This window comes from Mobula birostris, chromosome 4 (genome assembly GCF_030028105.1).
Source record: "Mobula birostris isolate sMobBir1 chromosome 4, sMobBir1.hap1, whole genome shotgun sequence".
Taxonomy (NCBI): Eukaryota; Metazoa; Chordata; class Chondrichthyes; order Myliobatiformes; family Myliobatidae; genus Mobula; species Mobula birostris.
In genome coordinates this window covers 162,863,343-162,885,685 of record NC_092373.1, presented here as the reverse complement: position 1 = coordinate 162,885,685, position 22,343 = coordinate 162,863,343, and the positions used below count along the sequence as shown (strand labels likewise).

The window sequence follows — 22,343 nt, the reverse complement described above, 5'->3', positions numbered from 1 at the left end:
ACAGGCCTTTCTTCTTATTGCTCTCTTTAAACTCACAGCACTTCCATTCAACTGACTGGGATCCCATTTCCCATGCTCCTTTTAAACTCACTGGGGCCCTGTTGTGTGCCCTTTAGATTCATGTCCCAGTTCTCTATGCTCTTGTATTTATTACCATGAATACTTTTACTCAGAGCTTTATGTGCAGAAGTGCTTTCATGACACCATAGTTTATATGAAAATAAACTAATCATAAAAATTATTAGAAACCTTTGTAACCCTATATTGAATTTTGAGTTATTTACAAAACAATAGTAAAAATAAAGGTATATTTTACTAAACAATAGTGAAAAAAAGGTATCCCTTAGTAAACTCTTGCCGGTCTATGGATAGTAGGTGGCATAGCCCACTTACAGTGGCATGCAAAAGTTTGGGCTCCCTTGGTCAAAATTTCTGTTACTGTGAATAATTAAGTGAGTCGAAGATGAACTGATATCCAAAAGTCATAGAATTAAAGATGAAACGTTCTTTTTAACACTTTAAGCAAGATTAGTGTATTATTTTTGTTTTGTACAATTTTAGAGTGAAAAAAAGGAAAGGAGCACCATGCAAAAGTTTGGCACCCCAAGAGATTTGAGCTCTCCTTTTCCATTTTTTTATATGTATAAAACTATAATTATTTATACATTCTTAAGTACACATTGAGATGATATAAAAGAAAATTAGACACTTAAATAGATAATTATGTACTGTGGTAATTCTAATCTATTAGGCTAAGTAATGGTATTAGTTGTTAAGAAAAATGGTAATAATAGTTTCCATATAACTCTTCTGGACCATTTCCACTGGTCCAAAATGTTGTATGTAAGCCTATGTAACAACCATTGTAGGTGTTTATATCCTAATTTGTTCATGCTTGCTCCTGCCCGCAGACGTAATTATCCAATCCCTATGTACTTATTTACTTAATTTTTTCATTTTTTATCCCTTTCCCAAATCTTTCCCTTTACTTGTGTTAATTCTCTATTTTCCAAAAGAAAACAAAAAAAAAGGACATTTAGACTAGAGGTGCTTACGTTAGCAATATTACTGTGTTGATGAGAAGAACAGTATAAATCATTAGGAGAGTCATCTAAAGTCTGCTCGCATTGGGATTATATATTCAATCCATTTATTCCAGATTTGATAACATTTTTCTTTTTGAATTCTCAGGGAGCAAATCAACTTTTCCATGTTAAATATTTCCAAGATAATTTCATGCCAATCTTCTAATGTAGGTGGTATTGGATTTAGCCACTTTCTAGTGATTGATTTCTTACTTGCTGCTAAGAGGGCCTGCAGCAACTTTATATCTTCCTTCTGTTCAAGAAACAATACATGCCCCAAATAGAGCGTCTCAAAGTTCAGAGGTATCTGGGACCTAAGTACCTTAACTAATGTTCTATGAATACCTTCCCAGTATAGACTTAATTTAGGGCAATCCCAGAAAATATGAAAATGATTTGCCTCCTTGGAGCTGCACCTTCTCCAACACGTCACGTTTGTATCTTTATATTTTTCCTGATATGGGGTCTTGAAGTATCTTATAATATTTTTCCAACAATGTTCTCTCCAAGTCAAAGAATTAGTCGAGGACCATTGAAAGCTGCAGATTTTCCCCCAAGCCTCCTCTGAAAGTACCAACCCCGCTTCTTTCTCCCACTTCTCTTTAATATACAGTGTATTTACATTTTTAGCATGGGAGAGTGCATTATATAATCGAGAAACTGATTTACTAGGTATTGAACTACAAGCGGAATTCAGAATCTTGAAAAATTCTAATTCTACTGTTGATAGGTCTGTATATCTACAACTCTGGTTAACATAGTTTCGTACTTGAAGGTACCTAAAAAAGTCATTGTGTTCTAGGCCATGTTTGCCCTGCAGGATTTGGAAACTTTGTAATACTCTTTTATCTATAAATGAGAGGTAGGTTGTAAGACCTTTCTTTATCCATAGCTCAAATCTTTTATCTCCTCTGTTGGGAAGGAATTCGGTATCATATGCACACCATCTAAAGAGTTTTAACATGTTATTAATTCCACATGAATTAACCACCTTCTGCCATACTTTTAATGTAAGATTTATCCAACTGTTTTTAAATTTTTCCAACTGGGCCATCAATCCTTTGTCAGCTATTGAGGCCTGTAGAGGAAAACTGTCAACTGATCCAAATTCTATTTCCTTCCATCTAGCCTTATATTCCCTATTACACCAATATAACAGAGGGATTATCTGTGAGGCATAAAAATAATTTCTCAGGCAAGGAAGAACCATACCTCCTCCTTCCTTCCCTAACTGTAAGGTGTTATATCAAATTCTAGGTTTCTTTCCTTGCCAAATGAAGCGGGAAATCCCATTCCCTGGATTGATTATCATCCACCTCCACCTATAAAGTACGGAAAAGATACAATAACCGAGGAAGGATATTCATTTTTATAGTATTTATCCTTGAATTTAAACTTAAAAAGGGGATAAGATTCCATCTATGCATATCTGCTTTTATCTCTGAGATTAATGGCCCATAATTTACCTGTGACAGTGTTGAAAGATCCTTCGGCAGGGTTATTCCTAAATATTTTAATGATTTAGCTTTCCACTTAAGATCGTATGTATCCTGCAATTTTTTGGATGGTGTATAATTTAGGGACATAACCTGCGTTTTCTTTACATTTATTTTATAACCTGATATTTTCCCAAAGTCATCCAACAGTGTAAACAATCCTATAAATGATTTTTCTGGTTCACTCAGATAGACCAAAACATCATCTGCGAATAACGCCACTTTCTGTTCAATCCCTGCCACCTTGATACCTCTTACGATTTCGCTCTGTCTTATTAGTTGGGCAAGCGGTTCAATATATAGCGCAAAAAGGAGAGGAGAAATTGGGCATCCCTGTCTAGTGCCTCTCTCTAAGATGAAGGAGTCAGAGAGGTCCCCATTTATCTTAATTAGGGCTGTAGGGCTGTCATATAGAGTCTGAATTACTTTAATAAACTTTTCTTGAAAGCCAAATCTTCCTAACACTCTGTATAGGAATGCCCAACTAACCGAATCAAAAGCTTTCTCAGCGTCCAATCCTACTACCATTGTCTCTGTCTCGTTCTTATTAACCTGTTCTAATATGTGCAGAGTTCTCCTTATATTGTCCTGTGTTTGTCTTTGTTGAATAAATCCAGTCTGGTCTAAGTGGATTAGGCCAGGTAAAAGCTTTTCTAATCTGCGCGCTAATATAGATGTAAATAGTTTGTAATCTAAATTAAGAACACTAATTGGCCGATAATTGCCACATTCTAGTTTATCTTTACCCTCTTTAGGAATAACTGAAATAATCGCTTCTCTCCAGGAAGGTGGAGTTTCTCCTCTCTGCAAGATCCAATTAAAGGTGTTAAGTAGTAATGGGGCTAACTGTGTCTTCAGGGACTTGTACCACTCTGAGGTAAACCCATCAGAACCCGGGGACTTTCCAGCCTTTAACCTAGAGATGGCCATGTTCAGTTCTTTGACAGTTACTGGTTCTAATAAACTTTCATTTTGTAAATCTGTAAGTTTAGGTAGATCTAAAAAATTCAATACACTGTCTGTATAGGGCTCATTGGGGGCCCGGGGTTGGGAGTACAGCTCTCGATAATATGTTTCAAAACTCTCTTGAATTTTCCCTATTGTACTCTCCACAAGCTTTGTCTTTGGATTCTTTATTTTATGAATTGTATTGTTTGCTTGTTGTTTTCGTGATTTATATGCTAATAATCTAGCTGATTTACCTCCTACTTCATAATTCTTTTGTCTCAGGTAAAGAAAATTTCTTTGAGTTTCCAACATATAAATATCGTCAATTTCACTTTGCAATTTCCTAATTTCCTGTTTTCGATTTGAATTACTTTTGTTGCTATCTACAACTTGAAGTTGTTTTAATTTTCCGTGAAGGTCTGCTAATTTTTGTGCATTGATTTTTTTCATGTGAGTGGTAATGGAAATAATTTTCCCTCTTAGTACAGCTTTCAATGTATCCCATAAGATCACTGGTGATGTTTCTCCCGTGTCATTAAGGTCTAGATATTCTTTGATTTCTCCCCTTAATCTCTCCATTACCTTTGGGTTATTGAGTATATGTGAGTTTAGCCTCCATAGTGTTTTCCTCATTTTCCTTTCCAGGATTAGAGACATAGAGACTGGGCTATGATCTGACAGATCAATTGTTGCAATATTACAGTTTTTTATCCTGAGTCTATCTGTATTAAAGATAAAGAAATAGTCTATCCTTGAATAGGCTGAATGAGGGAAAGAGTAATGTGTATAATCTTTACTAGTAGGGTGTAATTCCCTCCAGACATCTATAATTCCCAACTCTTCCATCAATGAATTCATTTTCCGAGTCAGAGGTTTATTCTGAGTAGCTATTCTTGAAGAATCTAATACAGGATTTAATCTAATATTAAAATCTCCTCCACAAATTACTACCCCTTGAGAACTGACCATTAGGTCAAAAATGTGTCTATAAAATGACCATTCACAACCTGGAGGAGCATAAACATTCAGCAATGTTATTTCTGTACCTTCTATTCTTCCTGTGATTTTTACAAACCGTCCTTCTTTAGTCTCTGAGATATGTTCAAAATTAAGAGTACTTGATATTAAAGTAACTACCCCTCTTTTGTGACTCAATTTATATGATGAATAAAATAAATGCTTAAAGCCCATTCTTTTTAATTTTCCATGTTCAGATTGGCTCATATGTGTTTCCTGGAGAAAAGCTATTTGTGCCCTCTCTTTTTTCAATTTAGACATAATCTTATTTCTTTTAATTGGATTCAAAATCCCATTAACATTATAGGAAATTATTTTTACCAATTCAGTTTGCATTTTTCTCTAGTAGAAAAAAAACACTCTCCTTTTCTAACCAAACAGTAAGCAATCCCTTCTCAACAGTAAACCAAGACATATAACCACACCCTAGACATTCTTGAACGTGTAACATTTGAAAATTTTTTCCGACTTCCCACAGTGAGGCCTGAGCACCGACCCGCCTCAGTTCAGAGGGATAACCTCTATCTTCACCCTGTGTTAGAGGGCCCTCAGCAGTTTGAATAATCATAGAGAATTTTCTCCTATTTATGTCTCGACCATATTGCTATCATTCAAGTTATTCTGCCTAGTTTATTTTCAGTTACCAGTTTTCATTTTACCTTTAAGTCCGATTTACTCTTTTCAGTCATTTCTCTTAATTAATCTGTATTCTCTGTACATTCGTGTCTGAATATTTGCAGCTTTTCCTTGTAGTTTGACACTCTGGTTCAAGTGGAGCGTCCTAGCCCCACTAACTGCCACGACTTCTGCCGAATCCTCTCCAGTAGCGACTCCGGTTGGGTGATAACTTTAATAGGTAGTCCCCGGTACGCCAAGTCCGACGTTGCCTCCTCCACCGTAGTGTAAGTTTTTGTCCCTTCGTTGTAAAAGACTGTCAGCCGAGCTGGATACAGGGTCTGGAATCTGATGTTGTTTTCCTTCAGGACTCTCCGTGTTTCCGTATATTCCTTCCGTCTGGCAAGAATCCCCGGTGCGTAGTCGTGGTCTAAACTGATTTTACAGTTGTTCCACATGAAACCTTTATTTTGCCATGCCCTGTTAAGCACCTCTTCTTTCGTTCTGTAACTGAGAAATCTGACCAGAATCGATCTGGGCTGGGCGCCTGCCGGAGGCTGTGGTGCCAACGCGCGGTGAGCTCTTTCTATCTGTAGGTCTTTTGCGGCCGGTATATCAAGGTTCTCTCTAAGCAGCTTCTCCACGAAGGGAATCATCAATCCGGGTTTACCTTCGGTTCCTTCGGGAACTCCGTAAATCCTCACATCTTCCCTTCTTGAGCGGCCTTCTTGATCTATTAGTTTCCACTGGAGCTGGTCTTTCAGCTTCAGCATTTCTGCTATCACTTCCTTGGCGTTTTGTAGCTTCGCTTCAATTCCAACAATCCTCGCTTCAGCTTCATCTATCTGCGAGTTAGTTTTTACTATTTCTCCTTTAGTATCTTCCAGCTGTTTGCTGTTATCTTGTCGGAACTCGCGAATCTCTCCGAGAATCAAAGACAGAGTCACCGATTCCCCCTCGTTATCTCCGTCCTGGCTTGCTGTGGGGGAGCTAGGCCCGTCGCCTTGCTGCGTCTCTTTATGTTTATCAGTCTTCGGAGCGGACTTTTTAATCTTGTGCTTAGACATCATCCTTGCCCCTTTTATTAATATAGTTATGCAATCTTAAGTATTTGTCTAAATTCGATTTTGGGGCAGTTTACCTTCTTTTTTGTCAAGAGACCTTTTCCTTACGCCGCCATTCCCTTGATGACCCGGAAGTCCCTCGAGATTTGAGCTCTCAAATAACCTTTACCAATGTCTCAGACCTTAAGTAGCTTGTTAGGGCTATGGCTTGTTCACAATCATCGTTAGGAAAGGCCAGGTGATGCAAATTTCAAAGCTTTATAAATACCCAGACTCCTCAAACCTTGTCCCAACAATTAGCAGAAATGGGCTCCTCTAAGCAGCTGCCTAGCACTCTGAAAATTAAAATAAATGATGCCCACAAAGCAGGAGAAGGCTGTAAGAAGATGGCAAAGCATTTTCAGGTAGCTGTTTCCTCAGTTCGTAATGTAATTAAGAAGTGGCAGTTAACAGGAACGGTGGAGGTCAAGTTGAGGTCTGGAAGACCAAGAAAACTTTCCGAGAGAACTGCTCGTAGGATTGCTATAAAGGCAAATCAAAACCCCCGTTTGACTCCAAGTGACCTTCAGGAAGATTTAGCAGACTCTGGAGTGGTGGTGCACTGTTCTACTGTGTAGTGACACCTGCATAAATATGACCTTTATGGAAGAGTCATCAGAAGAAAACCTTTCCTGCGTCCTCACTACAAAATTCAGTGTCAGAAGTTTGCAAAGGAACATCTAAGCAAGCCTGATGCATTTTGGAAGCAAGTCCTGTGGACTGATGAAGTTAAAATAGAACTTTTTGGCCGCAATGAGCAAAGATATGTTTGGAGAAAAAAGGGTGCAGAATTTCATGAAAAGAACACCTCTCCAACTGTTAAGCATGGAGGTGGATCGATCATGCTTTGGGCTTGTGTTGCAGTCAATAGCGTGGGGAACGTTTCACTGGTAGAGGGAAGAATGAATTCAATTAAATACCAGCAAATTCTGGAAGCAAACATCACACCATCTATAAAAATGCTGAAGGTGAAAAGAGGATGGCTTCCACAACAAAATGATCCTAAACACATCTGAAAATCCACAATGGACTACCTCAAGAGGCTCAGACTGAAGGACTTCTGGTGAGGCACGAGGCAAGATGGCAGCACAGCACTGAGCGCTGACATATAACCCTCCTTTTTCAAGTTCTTTAGGGCTCATAGACGGTCTTAATACAAGGTTGAGTTGGAGAAAGATCTAACCAAAGACATGACCTCAAAAAAAGATCCAAATTCAACCAGGAAACAAGATACCAGCAGACGACACCAAGCTAGCGATTCATTTGAGGAAATATCTATGCTAATTAAGCAAACAATAGCAACAGAGATGGAATCGCTGCAAGAAACCGTAGCCCACATGCTAAAGGAGTCACTGGAAAAGGCTCTCGACCCCATACAGAAGCATATGGCGGAGAATGGCAACATTCTCCGGTCGTTATAGGAACAAGTGGACATTCATGCTAAAAAATTTAGCACGGTCTTCAATAAAATAGACAACATTCAGGTTTGCTTACACATGAATGAGTAAGTTACTAACTCCTGTCTTGCGGAGGTGACTAAGAGAAGTTAAACAATTTGAAGGACAGATCCAGGAGAAACAATGTGCGGCTGGTCAACTTACCGACGGGCGCTGAGGGTGACGATCCAAGAGGTTACCTCCAGGAGATGCTGCCTAATTGGATTCCAGCGCTCAAGAATTCCCACAGCACTCCATTGGAGATTGGTAGAGCACATAGGATCTTTTCCAACAACACCTCAAGACTATGAACCATGGTTTTTGGGCTTCTACGGTACACCGACCAGCAGGCTATCCTGGAGGGCGCGAGGAAAGCCAAACCTACTCTCCTGGATGGCACCCAGCTGCAGTTCTTCGCCGACTACAGCCCCAGCACAATGCAGGAATGGCAGGGATACAAGGAGATCCACACTAAGCTTGGACAGAAGGGGATCGACTCGTTCCTCATATACCCGGCGATTTTGAGAGTGAATATCAAGGGCATGAAGATGTCATTTAACTCGGCAGAGGAAGCGAAAGAAGCTCTGAAATCATCGGTGCTGGGAGATATGGAAGAAGACCCTGGGCAAAGTCCACATGCTCCTCGGGAGGAGATAGAACTGCATTAAGAGCTCAGACCAGCCTGTATGCGCAACCTAACAGGCACTCCAAGTTAACGTCCTAGGTGTGAAGTTTTCTGATTATTCTTTTATTGGAAAGTCATTCGTTGCACTTTTGTATTTAGTTAATTAAGGGGCCAATTTGTCTCTGACTTTTGCAGGTCAGAGTTTTAAGGTAATGGCTCAGTTAACTTGTTAGTACAAGGACAACATGGTAAGGTGATATAAGTCTGCCTAGATTTATACTTTTTATCTTTTACTTTCTAAGGTGATACTCAATATATCCAAATGTCATACTTCATGAAGAATGAAGCTTAAAAACAGCAGTTTGTTCTGAATAACTTCAGTTGTACATGTTCATTTCAGGTTATGTCTCCAGTAGACTTGTTTATGTTCCTGGGCTCCAGATAAGAAGTCATTGGCGCCATCGCGAAGCGACGGTCTATTAAAGCAACAGTTTCTCGCAAGAGAGCTGTTGGGGTCTTGATTATGTGGTATATTTTTCAGATTATGAAGACACGCAGTCCTCTTTTATTGTCATTTAGTGGATAGATAGATATACTTTATTGATCCCGAGGGAAATTGGGTTTTGTTACAACCGCACCAACCAAGAATAGAGCATAAATATAGCAATACAAAAACCACAAACAATCAAACAACAATATACAAACTATGCCAGATGGAAATAAGTCCAGTACCAGCCTATTGGCTCAGGGTGTCTGACCCTCCACGGGAGGAGCTGCAAAGTTCAACGGCCACAGGCAGGAACAACCTCCCGTAACGCCCAGTGTTGTATCTCGGTGGAATATGGCCGGAGTCCAACATCAGAAAGTTCAATATCCGGTCTACAGACACGTTTCTCAATCGTAATATGACCAGGATTGCACCATCCGTTGTTAACCAGAACAGCAAGCCCCCAACTCCTTTATGCTTACCGCTCTCATTGCGAACGGTTCCCGAACGGTCTGGAAGCCATCCATGGAAAAGTTTTGATCGGGTATGTCTTCGTGCAGCAGTAATGCATGCATTAAGAAATGATACAATTTTTCCTCCGGTGTGATATCATAAAACACAGGACAGACCAAGACTGAAAAAAACTAACAAAAACACATAATTATAACATATAGTTACAACAGTGCAACAATACCATAACTTGCTGAAGAAGTCCATGAACACAGTAAAAGTTCAAAGTCTCTCAAATGTCCCATATCTCACGCAGACGGAGAGAAGGAAGAAAAACTCTCCCTGCCATACACGACATGGTCCAACTCTGAGTCATCCGAAAACTTCGAGCTCTGATCAGCTCTCTGACACCGAGTACTGAGCGCCATCTCTATCCGAATGATTCGACCTCCTTCTCGGTTGCCAAAAGCAGGCAAGGCTGGGGATTTTAAGGCCTTCCCTCCAAAAGATTCCCGACCGCGCAGTAACGACAGCAGCAAATAAGCGTTTCAGAAATTTTTCCAGATGTTCCTCTGTGCTTTCACGTCCATCTCCATCAAATCAGAATTGTCCACGGCCCCTATTTAACAGATACGATATCACTTTTCATTGGAGGGCTGCGCACGCGCGGCACGCTACTCTCTCTCCTCCCACCGTTTTATATTATATTTGAGATGGAAATGGTTTTAATTATATAGGTTAATGGGTTTGTCCAGGTTTTTTTTCCTTGTCTCTTTGATATGATTGTCTATGAGAACTGCTTTGCCTTTCTAATTTGTTGGTGCTAGAGGGGTGCGGTTATTGTTCAGTGTCTGACATTGCTAAGTGACACTCACAGATGTTACAAAGTAAAGGGTTGAATGTGAGGGGTGATGGGGGGTTGGGAAGGGGATAACTCAGGGCTCCACCACCAACTTACAACAACAGATTCAGGGGAAGTTCTCATCTACATAAAAGCCAGATTCAAAAGATTTCCACCCTAGAACAATGTAAGGTTTTGGAGAATGGTCTCAAAAGGAGATACACCATAACAAAAGAAAACAAGCTCAAAACAAAACAAGCAGAATTAAATGATTTATTAAGAAGCAGGGCAAAATATATGATCCATATAACCAAACATAAGTATTATGCAGAAGGCAGCAGACCGAGCTATCTTTTAGCACTAACGCTCAAACAACAGGAAGCTAAAAGGTCCATACTAGGGATTAGATGTGCTATACGTGGAGTAGTATCTTCAACAGAGGAAATAAACGAGACATTCAAGAATTACTTTGAAGAACTGTATATAAGTGGCTCAGTTCCTTCTGAGAATGACTTTACAGATTTTTTTAGTGGATTAGACCCCCCTGTGTTGGCACTAGAGGACTCCAAAACTCTAGACTCTCCTATTACACTGGATGAACTACTTAAAGCAGTCAAAGCTACAAATAAGGACCGTACGCCAGGTATAGATGGCATATCTGTGAAACTTTACCTAGCACTTTGGGATATTCTTGGACCAGTATGGTTAGAAGCATTAAGTTATGCTTTTGGAAATGGCACTTTCCACAGAGATCTAAACACAGTCCTGATCACAGTTATACCTAAGCCCGGTAAGGACCCCTTGGAATGTGCCAATTACCGTCCAATCTCCTTGATAAATGCCGACCTCAAGATATTTTCCAAAGTCTTAGCCAGTAGACTTGAGACAGTAGTTAGGAAAATAACTAGCCCAGATCAAACGGGCTTTATCAGGGGGTGTCTCACATCTGATAATATTCCCCGGCTCTTACACATACTGAGTGCAACACATAAAATCCTGCCTGCCTGTGGCCTGCTATTTCTAGATGCTGAAAAAGCGTTCCAATTGTCTTGAATAGCCATATCTTTGGAGAATTTTAAAAGAATTTAAGTTCGGCGATAAATTTATCAATATGATTCAAACACTGTGTGCTAATCCTTCAGCCTGGGTATGTGTGTGAGGACGTTTCTCAGAGTTATTTGACATAGGAGGGGGCACACAACAAGGGGACCCTTTGTCTCCTTTAATTTTTAATATATCTATTGAACTGCTTGCACATTTAATTAGAAACTCTCCTCAGATCTCCCCTATTACAATAGGTACAACATCACATTCAATATCACTTGATGTGGGCGACACGCTAATGTATATGGCAAATGTTCAGCAAACTCTCCCCTATGTTTTAAAAACACTGGAGCAATTTGGATTTCTTTCAGGATACAAAGTTAATTTGTCAGAATCGGCACTGATGCTGATTAATATGGATAAAAGTAGGGTTTCTCTCCCTCCCCAGATTAAGGTTACAAATGAGGTCCTCTACTTGGGTATTAAAGTTAATACTTCCCTATGATCCTTGGCTAAAAAAATTACTCTTCAATTTTGAAAAAAATAGAAGAAGATATTAATAGATGGAGACACCTGCCAGCATCAGTCCCAGCCCGTATATCGGTCATTAAAATGAACATCTTACCCCGCATTAATTTTATCAGCTCAATGATTCCACTTGCACCCCCAGCAGGATATTGGCAAAAACTGGACTCCTTACTACGATTCTATGTTTGGAATGGTAAAAGACCCAATATAAAGTGGTCAGCTCTACAATTCAAAAAGTTGGCTGGGGGATTGGTATGTCCAAATTTTAAATTGTATCACTGGGCATTTGTATTAAAAAGTCTTAGCTATTGGATGGAGGAGGATAAAGTTTCATCATGGAAAAACATAGAATAAGAGCTAATAGCACCAATAAGGTTGAAGGACTTTCTCCTTATAGGTATGTCTACCAAAAAATGTGATTTGTATTACGGTCCAATTTTAACCCATATGCCGCAAGTGTTTAGGGCAGCAGAAAGATTCCTAAAATTTAAAAGAGTATGGTGCAAATCATCTCCATTATGGAACAATAATCATCTTCTATCTGGGGGGAAACCATTCACTAACAGAACTTGGGAGGATAAAGGTATTACTACTCTTCAAGATATTGATGGGGCAAGTACTATCCTTAGCTTTCAAGAACTGGTATCTCGATATAATATTGATAAACATTCTCTTTTCTTCTACTTTAGAGTAAGATCAGCTTGTAAAGCCTATGGTGTTCCCTGGGAGTCAGATTTAAAGGACCATCCCATTTTAAGTTGGATACAGAGTGCTCCAGGACAGATAGTGTCATATACCTATGATAAATTAAACTCACAGAAATATATGCCCACATCAGGAATGAAAGCCGGGGATAGGGACATACCCGAATTGGGACAAGACTTAGACTGGGCTGCGATTTGGGATAATGCTGCTGGTGCTTTGAAAAACCCAAATCATCAGTATACACACTTGAAATTTTGTCATAGAGCATTTTTAACACTGAGAATTAGACATCAAATAGGACTGGTTCCTGACCCATATTGCTCATTTTGCCCCCACGGAACTGTTGGCTCTTTTATACATGTTGTATGGGAATGTCCAGGGGTTTTTGGTTTGTGGGGGAAGGTTATCAGTACTCTTAAAGAACTAACGGGGGTACAATTACCAATGGACCCTGCTGTACATCTTCTAAATGATGACTCCCACCTTTCCCTTACGGAAAAAACACGCAAAGTCTGGCTGGCAGGCCTGACTGCAGCTAAGAAGATTGTAGTTCAGCATTGGAAACCTCCCCATGATATTTCAAATACTCAGTGGCTTCAGAGCTTTTTGGACATTTCTTATCTGGAACTTTCATCAGCAAGAGTAAATGGTGCGTGATCAAACACAATCTTAATGTGGACAACACACATAAAAGTTGCTAGTGAACAAATTTGATATCTAACTTAAAAGATCTTTTGTTAAAATAGGAATGCTTTGTCTGTGTATGCACTACTATTGGTTGGTGGAGTGGAGAGGGATGGGGGAGGGGGGATGGTGATGAAGGTTGGGGGGTGGCTGGGATAAACAGTCAAAATGTAATTGGCAACTGGTTGTATTGAATGTAATTTGTTGGTGTTGCAATAAAAAATTAGTAATAAAAGGCACAAGCTGAAGGTTTTGCTATGGCCCTCACAGTCCCCCAACCTAATCATCATCGAATATCTGTGGATAGACCTCAAAAGAGCAGTGCATGCAAGACACCCCAAGAATCTCACAGAACTAGAAGCCTTTTGCAAGGAAGAATGGGCAAAAATCCCCCAAACAGGAATTGAAAGACTCTAAGCTGGCTACAGAAAGTGTTTATAAGCTGTGATACTTGCCAAAGGGGGACTAAGTACTGACCATGCAGGGTGCCCATAGGTTTGCTTCGGGCCCTTTTCCTTTTTTGTTATTTTGAAACTATAAAAGATGGAAATAAAAAAGTAATCTTGCTTAAAATATTAAAGAAATGTGTCATCTTTAACTTTATGCCTTTTGGAAATCAGGTCATCTTTTATTCACTTAGCTATTCACAGTAACAGAAATTTTGACCGGGGTGCCCAAACTTTTGCACGCCACTGTATTTATTTTATCGGTTTGATTTTCTGTTCTTAAATATACTGTTTTGACTTAATGATCAAGCAAAAACTAAGGAAGGATGCGTTCAGAAAGTATGTCATACTACGTTATTGTTGCATACCTTCTAGTGATTAGGTCAAGAGCGAGCTCACCAGTGTACTGGTGTTGCAAACTTACCTTTAGTGAATGGTGGTTCAGCACAGGAAAAGCTGAAGTGTGTTAATGGTACATTACTATGCAAGTTATGTGAATAAGGAAGAAACATAAGCGTGCATGTTGGAATTGATATGGTCATCATTTCTTCCACAGGCAGCTGCTGAATGAGATTAAGAGTTCAACATTCCGTAACTACAAAATTAAGATGATGGAAAAAATGAAGAAATACCTCACTTCATCCAAGTGCAGAAGAAAGTAAATCCTCTGTCAGCCTTTTCAGTGCAGTTTGATAGCATTTGTTTTTAAGTTGGCATCTGTGTTCTGGAGCTGTGTGCAAGGAATTGAATGTACAAACAAGGTTGAAGGATGTATTGTTGAAAATGCTCTCTTTTAAATGAAACATTCAACTGAGGACAAGTCTGGTTGCTTAATTAAGGAATTATTAGAGGAGGAACAGGGAACTAACATTAAAATTTTATTCAAGATCTTCATTTATCTTATTGCTATTTGTATCCATCTCCTCTGTAATGCCTGATTTGAATTTCTTCATTCTCCTATGCTCCAGGGAGTGAAGTCCTAACCATTTCAACTTTTCCTGTAACTCACATCCTCAAGTCCTGGCAACATCCTTGTAAATTTTCTCTGTATTCTTTCAATCTTATTGATATCTTTCCTGTAGATAGATGACCAGAACTGAACAATTTAGGTCTCACCAATGTCTAATTCAACTTCAATGTAAATCCCAATTCCTGTACCCAGTACTTTGATTTATGAAGGCCAGTGTGCCGATAGCTCTCTTTATGACCCCATTTACCTGTGACATCACTTTCAAGGAATTATGGATCTGTATTCCCAGATCCCTGTGTCGTATAGAAATTAATTATGGCTTTACTTCATAATCTCTCTTCATCATCCTTGATCATCTCTTAGCTTTTATCATGACCAATTATTGACAGCTGGTGGAATGACCTGACCTAATTCCACTCTTCGCATCTCTGCATGATAAATTGGCGCTCATACAATCATTCATCCTTGACCTTGGCTTTTCTCATTCACATCTTGATCTTTCCAAAATGAAGGAAGATACACCATGAAAAAGGCCAGCTCTACTTTTCAAATACCCTTCCCAGCTGCCACCGTATTTGTTGCCAACCTACATAGATTAAACTGAGCATTTTTAGTTGGTGTATGATCTTTTTAACTTATTTTCCAGCTGTGAGTGATAACAAGACTGGACCAAAATGGGTTTCTGTAGGATGCACTCAAGTATAGGATCATGGTTGAGGAGATCTTCGAAGTGTTACTTTGAACAGGTGATGCCAGCAATGAAGAGCCCACGCAAGTTGCTGGGTCTCTTGCCCTCTTTGTGCTCACCATTTGTTCTTTAGTTCATGGGCCTCAGCTGTCAGGTGTCCACTGATCTTTTTCTTTTCCCATGAGACATGATGGGGCTTCCATTCTAGGTACACCTTTAATTTGCAGTTAATTATTTTCTGGTCATTCTCACTAAACAAGGTGGCTTTGGAAGTTGATGGTATTCTTGCTGAAGTTTTAGAATTTGGCAGTGGAAAAACTTCAATCACAATTCCCCTATTCATTGTTCATACCTGGAAAGAGAAAGATATACCAAGAGGCCTTTGAGAAAAGGACTGTATTCAGAGAGGAATCTCCCTTCGGTCTGCCATGGAAAGTAATTGCCTGATCCTCTATCTATCAGTGCCTGAAGAGCCATTCCTTAAATTACTCTAAACTGAGTGCATTAAGAGGCAGAGTAGACATGGTTTTCACTGCACAACAATTGCAAGAGAAGTGCATGCAACAGCTCCCGGCGCTATGTAGTCTTTCTCAGGGGAAAGAGGAGTGGATCCAGGTGAAGGAAGTTTACTATTTGGAGCAACTGAGGAGGCATGCTTTTGATTGATGTGGTCTAAAGGAATGAGTGTGGGTTGCTCAGTGTGGCCCTTTTGAGGGACAATATGATTTAGGACTTAAAGTAGGATGTTACTTCTTTAATTACCCCCCCCCCTTATAAGTCTATGATTGTTCAAAGTCCTGTTACCTTTAGCATAACCTGTATCATTCTCCTCAGTTATCCTCTTTGTGCTAACTAAATCTACCAGTTCAAAGTTGATAAACGCTGCTATCAATATTCTTTATATGTTTAGTGTCCTCCATGGCTTTGTATCTTCCTGTTCCTATAATTTCTTTCAGCCCCATAATTCCTTACAACCAAATTCTTCCAATTCTGTGTTTTTGTTTATCCATTACTACTTTGCCTGCTTTTAAGAATCTGCCTTCAGTCATTTGGATCTTAATCTCCTTAAATTTTCCTAAATCACAGGACCTTCTACTGTTGTCACCTTTAAGGCAGTTCTTAAAATTTACCTCTTGAGCTAAGCCTTAAACACCTTTCTGAACTTCTTCTTTGATTCATTGTCTCTCTTTGAACATCAGTTGGGTTGTTTTCTTACATTTAGTGCATATGTAATGTAAGTGGTTGTAATATGTAAGTAGTTACTTTGTGTGTAATAGTTATATGTGACTACTTTGTTTTTAAAAGTAATTTGTTATTCATGAATTGAAAGTTGTATTAATGTCACTGTTTTCTTGAAATTTCATCAGTATACACTGAAATTGCCATTTCTGCCTCACAACCCATTTAATTAATTTGCAAACTTGAACTAAAAATGTTTGACAGCTATTCGGTAACAATATAGGACTTCATCATAAGTATGTTTGTCTGATGATTTGTAGGTGATTACATTTATTTTGTTCCTGCAGAATTATCTTGTCCCATTTTGAAGATGAACAGCTCAGGAAGGCCACACTCGGGATCCTTGGAACTGATAGATGTTGTGACAATTGTAGATTCAACTGTAGGTAGGTGATCCTGCTGGGGATACAGACAAAAGAAGATTAATGATCAAAGTGTCCTTTTGGGAGTAACGATGATTTGTGAGCAACACAGACTTCCTGGAGCTCAGAAATGTATTTCTCAGTGTAGTTCAGTTTTTTAATTCAACCATTTACTATCCAATGAAGATAAATAGTTTTTGCGATTGTAGTTATTAATCAGTATTAATATTTACCTTATTACTGTAATTTTAACAAAAATTACTCAATATATTGTGTGGCTCGTGCCATTATTTAGATGGTTAACTGAAAATATTCTCATTAGTAATTTTCACATTATTTTGAATCATTAAAACCATAAAGACAAAACCTCAGTTGTCATATATAACTGACTGTGTTGAACAATTTGCTACCAAAATAAATCTTCCATTGTAGCTGCAATATGCTTAGGTTCAGGACGTTGTGAAATGTTATGTGGAAGAAGAAAAATATAAAATTCAGGATATTTAATAAAATATACTTAATATAAAATTATAACTTCAGAGGTTGGTTGTCTGAATTTTAGGTAGTGACCCAGTCTGAGTTTGGGCACTGAATGTTTGGTTGTAGGCTTCCCTTATTTAGGTGACAGTGGGCAATTGGCAGTTGAATCAACCAGCAACTGAAGATGTCTTAGACTTTTGATGAAAGGTCTATGTCTTGAAATGTTAGTTATGATACTCTTCCAATAGATATGACCTGATGTGCTGAATATTTTCCAGCATTTTCTGTTTTTATTTTAGATTTCCAGCATTGCGTTTTTTAAATCTTTGAAGATTTTTGATGTCCTCGTCCAGTATCTGTCGTCACCCCTCAAATCAGAATTGTTTAGTACTACCATAATCTTTCATGTCTAAGATTTGTATCTTGCATTTGTTGCCATAATTGGAGTTGTCCTTCAATGGTGACTCAGTTCAGAATATTTTACAATAGTACGTAATGTGACAAATATAAGTATTAATTATTTTTCCATAAGAAATGCAATAGTTCTCACATTTATGCTTTTTGTTTGTGATTTTTTTCAACATTCTATTAACTGAATGATTTTCCTTGTTACTTGTTGTAGAGTTGGAAACTTTATTCCTGCAGATGACCAAGAAAATGAGATGGATGATTTTGGAAAGGAAGCTTATCAGCTGCTGACTGCAATATGTGTTTTAGGAGAAAAGTTTGGTCTTGGAGTCCCTGTTTTGTTCTTGCGGGGTTCTGTAAGTATTTCACTTATTAAGTCAAATATAGGTATATTTTGATACTAGGTCTTTACTGAAGGTTTGCACTAGATTCACAATATCAATGCAAATTTCTGGGAATCGAGACTTAAAAGTAGAGCGTTGTTAGAGAAGAGATGATGATAAACAGGTGAAGTTCATTTTTAGTCCTTATTTTGTTTCTTATAAAGTGTGTGTATGTTAAAGTCTGTCATGAGCCTTGTGGCCCATCAGGCCGGTGCTTATATCAGTTTCTGTGGCATGAAGCCACGAGACCCCCCCCCCCCCCCCCCGGATAGGATGCCAGTCTATCGCGAGGTTAACCTCAGCATTTTTGCCGGTACCCATTCTCAGCTGGGTAGACTGCAGCATTGTGTGGTTAAGTGCCTTGGCCGAAGACTAGAACCCATGACCTTCAGATCGCTAGTCGAACACTCTAACCACTTGGCCACGCGCCATGTGTGTATGTGTAAGACATTTAAAATTGAAATTAAGCTGGTTGTGTAAATTTGACATGGTTTGAACTACAACCATGCTCTTTTTTTGCAATGTCTTTATTAGTAACACTGTAAAGTTTAATGCTTGTATTCTAATATGCATGTCTGTATTGGAGTTCAGACAAGGGAAAGTAACAGAACCATACACTTTTGTAATAAAATGCTGGAGGAATTTAGCACACCAGCAGCATCAATAGAAGAAAAAAGATCATCGATGTTTTGGGCTGAGACCCTTAAATTGGACAGAACGATAGAGGGGTGATAATTATCATAAAAATGTAAGGGAAAAGGGTGAAACAATAGTTGGCAAGCAGTGGGTAGATGCAGATAAAATGAAAATAGTGAAGGTGTTTGGTGGAAACGACAAAGCACTACAGAAAATGGAATCTGATAGTAGAGGAAAATGGAGCAAAGTGCCAGCTGTTTGAAGAGCATTCTAATTAATTTCCCTGTGCTACTTTAACCCTAGAACCCTGAAAATGTTTTCAGGTATATATTAAATTCCATTCTAAAAGTTATTGTTTTAATTTTCTTTCCCCTATCTATTTCCAGCAGAACAATCCATCCATATCATCCAACTCAATCCATTAAAAAAACTGTTTATACATACTCTGGTTCTTTTGCCAGTTATGCTCAGCTTTATCCTACGGTCATCAACTAATCTACTTGAGAAAAAATTTGCCTTTTTAAAGTTGTCTTTTTAAAATCAAAATACTACACAATTTTAAACAACTCTCTTAGATCATTTTTTCTCTATGGTACGCTAAAGATTAATCCCACTCAATCCATATAGTAGATGTTTTCAGAATTTCTCGGCACTATATTTTAGGCTTTCTTTCTAAAATATTGTGTCCAGAAATGTACGCAGCTATAATAGTTTGGTTTAATGTTGTTGTTTCTTAAACTCTTAATACAATGTAGGAAGCCAAGGATCTTGACAATTACATAACTAATATGCTGTGCATGTCATGGTAATTGCAATGTATTTGATAAATGATGAACATATTTTCCTTATGTTTGCAGTACTCACAGCGTTTGCCAGAAAAGCATCGTAATCACCATCTGTTTGGCAGTGGCAAGGACCGTCCTGAAAACTGGTGGAAGGCATTAGGTCATCAACTTATCGTCGAGGGCTTCCTGAAAGAAAACTCTTCCTTCAAGAGATTTGCTGTCACAACAGCTCTTACCACAAAGGTCAGCTTGATTTATGTTTCTGCTGGAAATTAGGAAGAGAACAAGATGGTTATATATTGTCAGAATACATTCAGTTTACAACTGATTGCAAATGAGGTTCAGTAAAATTCATAAAGAAGCAAATTGCTGCATATTTTGAAGCCAAACCCATGCTCATTCCAAAGAGTTAAATTAATGGCTTTAATCATAAGTATTTGGTAGTTTAACGGTAGGAATTTGTGCTTGGTTCCAATTACTATCAAGAATATTTGTTTCTTCCTGTAAGTATTATTACATTATTTTTTGCTGGCATTTTTAATTCTCTACCACTTGTGATAATGTAAAAGAATTACCTTTAATGCGAGCTACTCCTTAGAATTAAAATTGAAATATTTAACTAAAAATTCAATAATCTTAAACCCAATAAACTTAAATTCCAATAATCCAGCATGTGCGGGACTTTGTTGCTGGATTAGTAGATTTTATGAACTATTGGATGTCAATTCTCCTTTTAATTGATTTTTCTTAGATGTTACATAACATGAGTACTTTATCGTGGCCAAACAATTGATACTAGAGGGTACAATCATCACAGCGATATTTGATTCTCTGCTTCGCGCTGAATATAAATTGTTCAGTCAACCAAGCAGGTTTGAAGTGGAGTGTGGAACCAGAACCACAGTGAGAGGAAGAGAAAGCAAGAACTGGGACTCAGATGAGCAAAAAGACCAAACCCTTGCTATTCCATCTTGTGGTTCATGCAATAACAGAGTTTTAACTATATTGATAACTTCTGGTGTTGATCAAATGAATGTTTTGTGATTTTTCATTTGACTTTTTTCCGTACTCAGTAGGTTTTTATTTATATTGAATGTTCCTGACCGAATAAATCCATTAACATTTAAACAGCAGGTTCATATTATGCTTCCACGATGCATCTACTACCCAAGGTTATCCCAAAACACTTTACATTCAATGTAATACTTCTGAAATATATTTGCTGTTGGCATTTAGAAATAGGATATGCATGTTTTCATAGGAAATACAGCAATCAATGTTCACACTGGAGTGTTTCCTAAATGTAGTCCTTTTATTTCTATGTAATTTGTTTTACTGACATTCATTGAGGGGTAATCATTGTCCTGGGTAAACAGAGGAAACTCCTGTGCTTCTAAGTAGTGCCCTGTAATCCTTTGCTTCCCAACACAGTACATAGAGCTCTGGTTTTCAGTATCATCTGAAGTCCTGTACACCAGTTCTGCTGTTGGGGTGTCAGCCAATTATTATTGTGTTACATCTTCAGAATGGAGATTCAAAGGACTAGCTCTCTGCCTTTGATAAGAATAGCATTAGTGGATCCTTTGTAAATTTAAAACCTTTGTTAACCTGTATAGATTACCTAAGTGAGATAATTGGATGCCAAATGAAAAGACATTTTATTCCCTGGAATATCAAAGGTGATGGAAGGGATCCAGGGCAAGGGGACCTAACAAAATCTGTGCCTGCCTTTCCAATGAGTAATTGTTCAAAGAATTCTCAGTGTAGAATTCTTGCCCACAAAATACAGCAGATGTGAGCTCAGTTAATATTTATCAATGAGATAAATAGTATTTTATGTGAAGGAATATGGGAGCATGGTAGGTGGATGAAAGTTTTATAAAAAGCTGAAGGGACTAAAGTCCTCGTTCTTTATCCTAAGTACTTTGCCCATCTGTGCTATTCATTTAAAGCCTAATCTTCTGCAGTATTATAAAGAAAGTAACCTCTTGACCAAGTTACCTAATATCATTATTGTGGATGTCAATGCTAAGTATTTATGACACAGAGCTTAATTCTGTAAAAAAAATAATAATCTGCATCTGGTCTGACGTAGCTTAAAGTAATGCACATAAAATGTTAGACAAACTCAACAGGTGAAGCAGTATCTATGGAAGGGAATAAACAGTTGATGTTTCGGGCCCAGACCCTACATCAGGACTGGAAAGGAAGGGGGAAGAAGCCAGAATAAAGACACTGCGGGGATTAAAGTGGTTAATTCTGGATAGTGGCCATTAAGTAGGGAAAGGGTTAGCAAATTCCTGCAATTACCATAGACCTCCAGGAAATGAAAAGCCCATTTTAATCAATGCCTACTCTTTGCAGGATGTTGCCCCTGTTGCTTGTTGCTTAAGTATTAATCAGCAACAGTATTTATAAATTTTTAACATGCAGGTGTTACCGATTGAAGCTGCTTTAATTAATGCATGGAGGTAAAGCTGTCTAATGAAACAGACGTATTTGCACATGAGCACATTCTGTTCTTCATAAATACATTAAGGAAATACCTCTCAAGTACAGTATTATAATCAATGTTCAAATGGAATGGATGACTTTATATATGCCAAAGGGATATTGATGGCAGTTATTTAGATGATTTTTTCAGTTTGAAATATGCAAATTATTGCAGGAAACTTTGTTATATAGGTCTTGGTACCATGTGTTAAAAGAAGAAAATATGTGGGTTTTCATCCAGAGAGTGACAGAACTTGGCACAGCCTATGAAATATTCTAATGAAAATTTGCATTTTCACAGGGGCGAGCATGGTTGAAGAAGGCAGCTAATGAGTCTTGTCGTACTCTTCTACTTCCATCCACTGAAGAACTGAGTCTAAAAGTGTATG

The 22,343-nt window shown here is 38.3% G+C and overlaps 1 protein-coding gene across 4 annotated transcripts in view; it reads left to right on the top strand.

Annotated features, from left to right (window-relative positions):
- wrn (WRN RecQ like helicase) overlaps positions 1-22,343 on the top strand; it is a 161,537-nt gene that overhangs the window by 80,660 nt on the left and 58,534 nt on the right. For all 4 annotated transcript variants that reach the window (XM_072256371.1, XM_072256372.1, XM_072256370.1 and 1 more), the window contains 5 exons: positions 14,067-14,168; positions 16,695-16,793; positions 17,872-18,013; positions 19,534-19,704; positions 22,256-22,338. In XM_072256371.1, the coding sequence (XP_072112472.1) occupies positions 14,067-14,168; positions 16,695-16,793; positions 17,872-18,013; positions 19,534-19,704; positions 22,256-22,338 (597 nt within the window). The remainder of the gene's footprint in view (positions 1-14,066; positions 14,169-16,694; positions 16,794-17,871; positions 18,014-19,533; positions 19,705-22,255; positions 22,339-22,343) is intronic.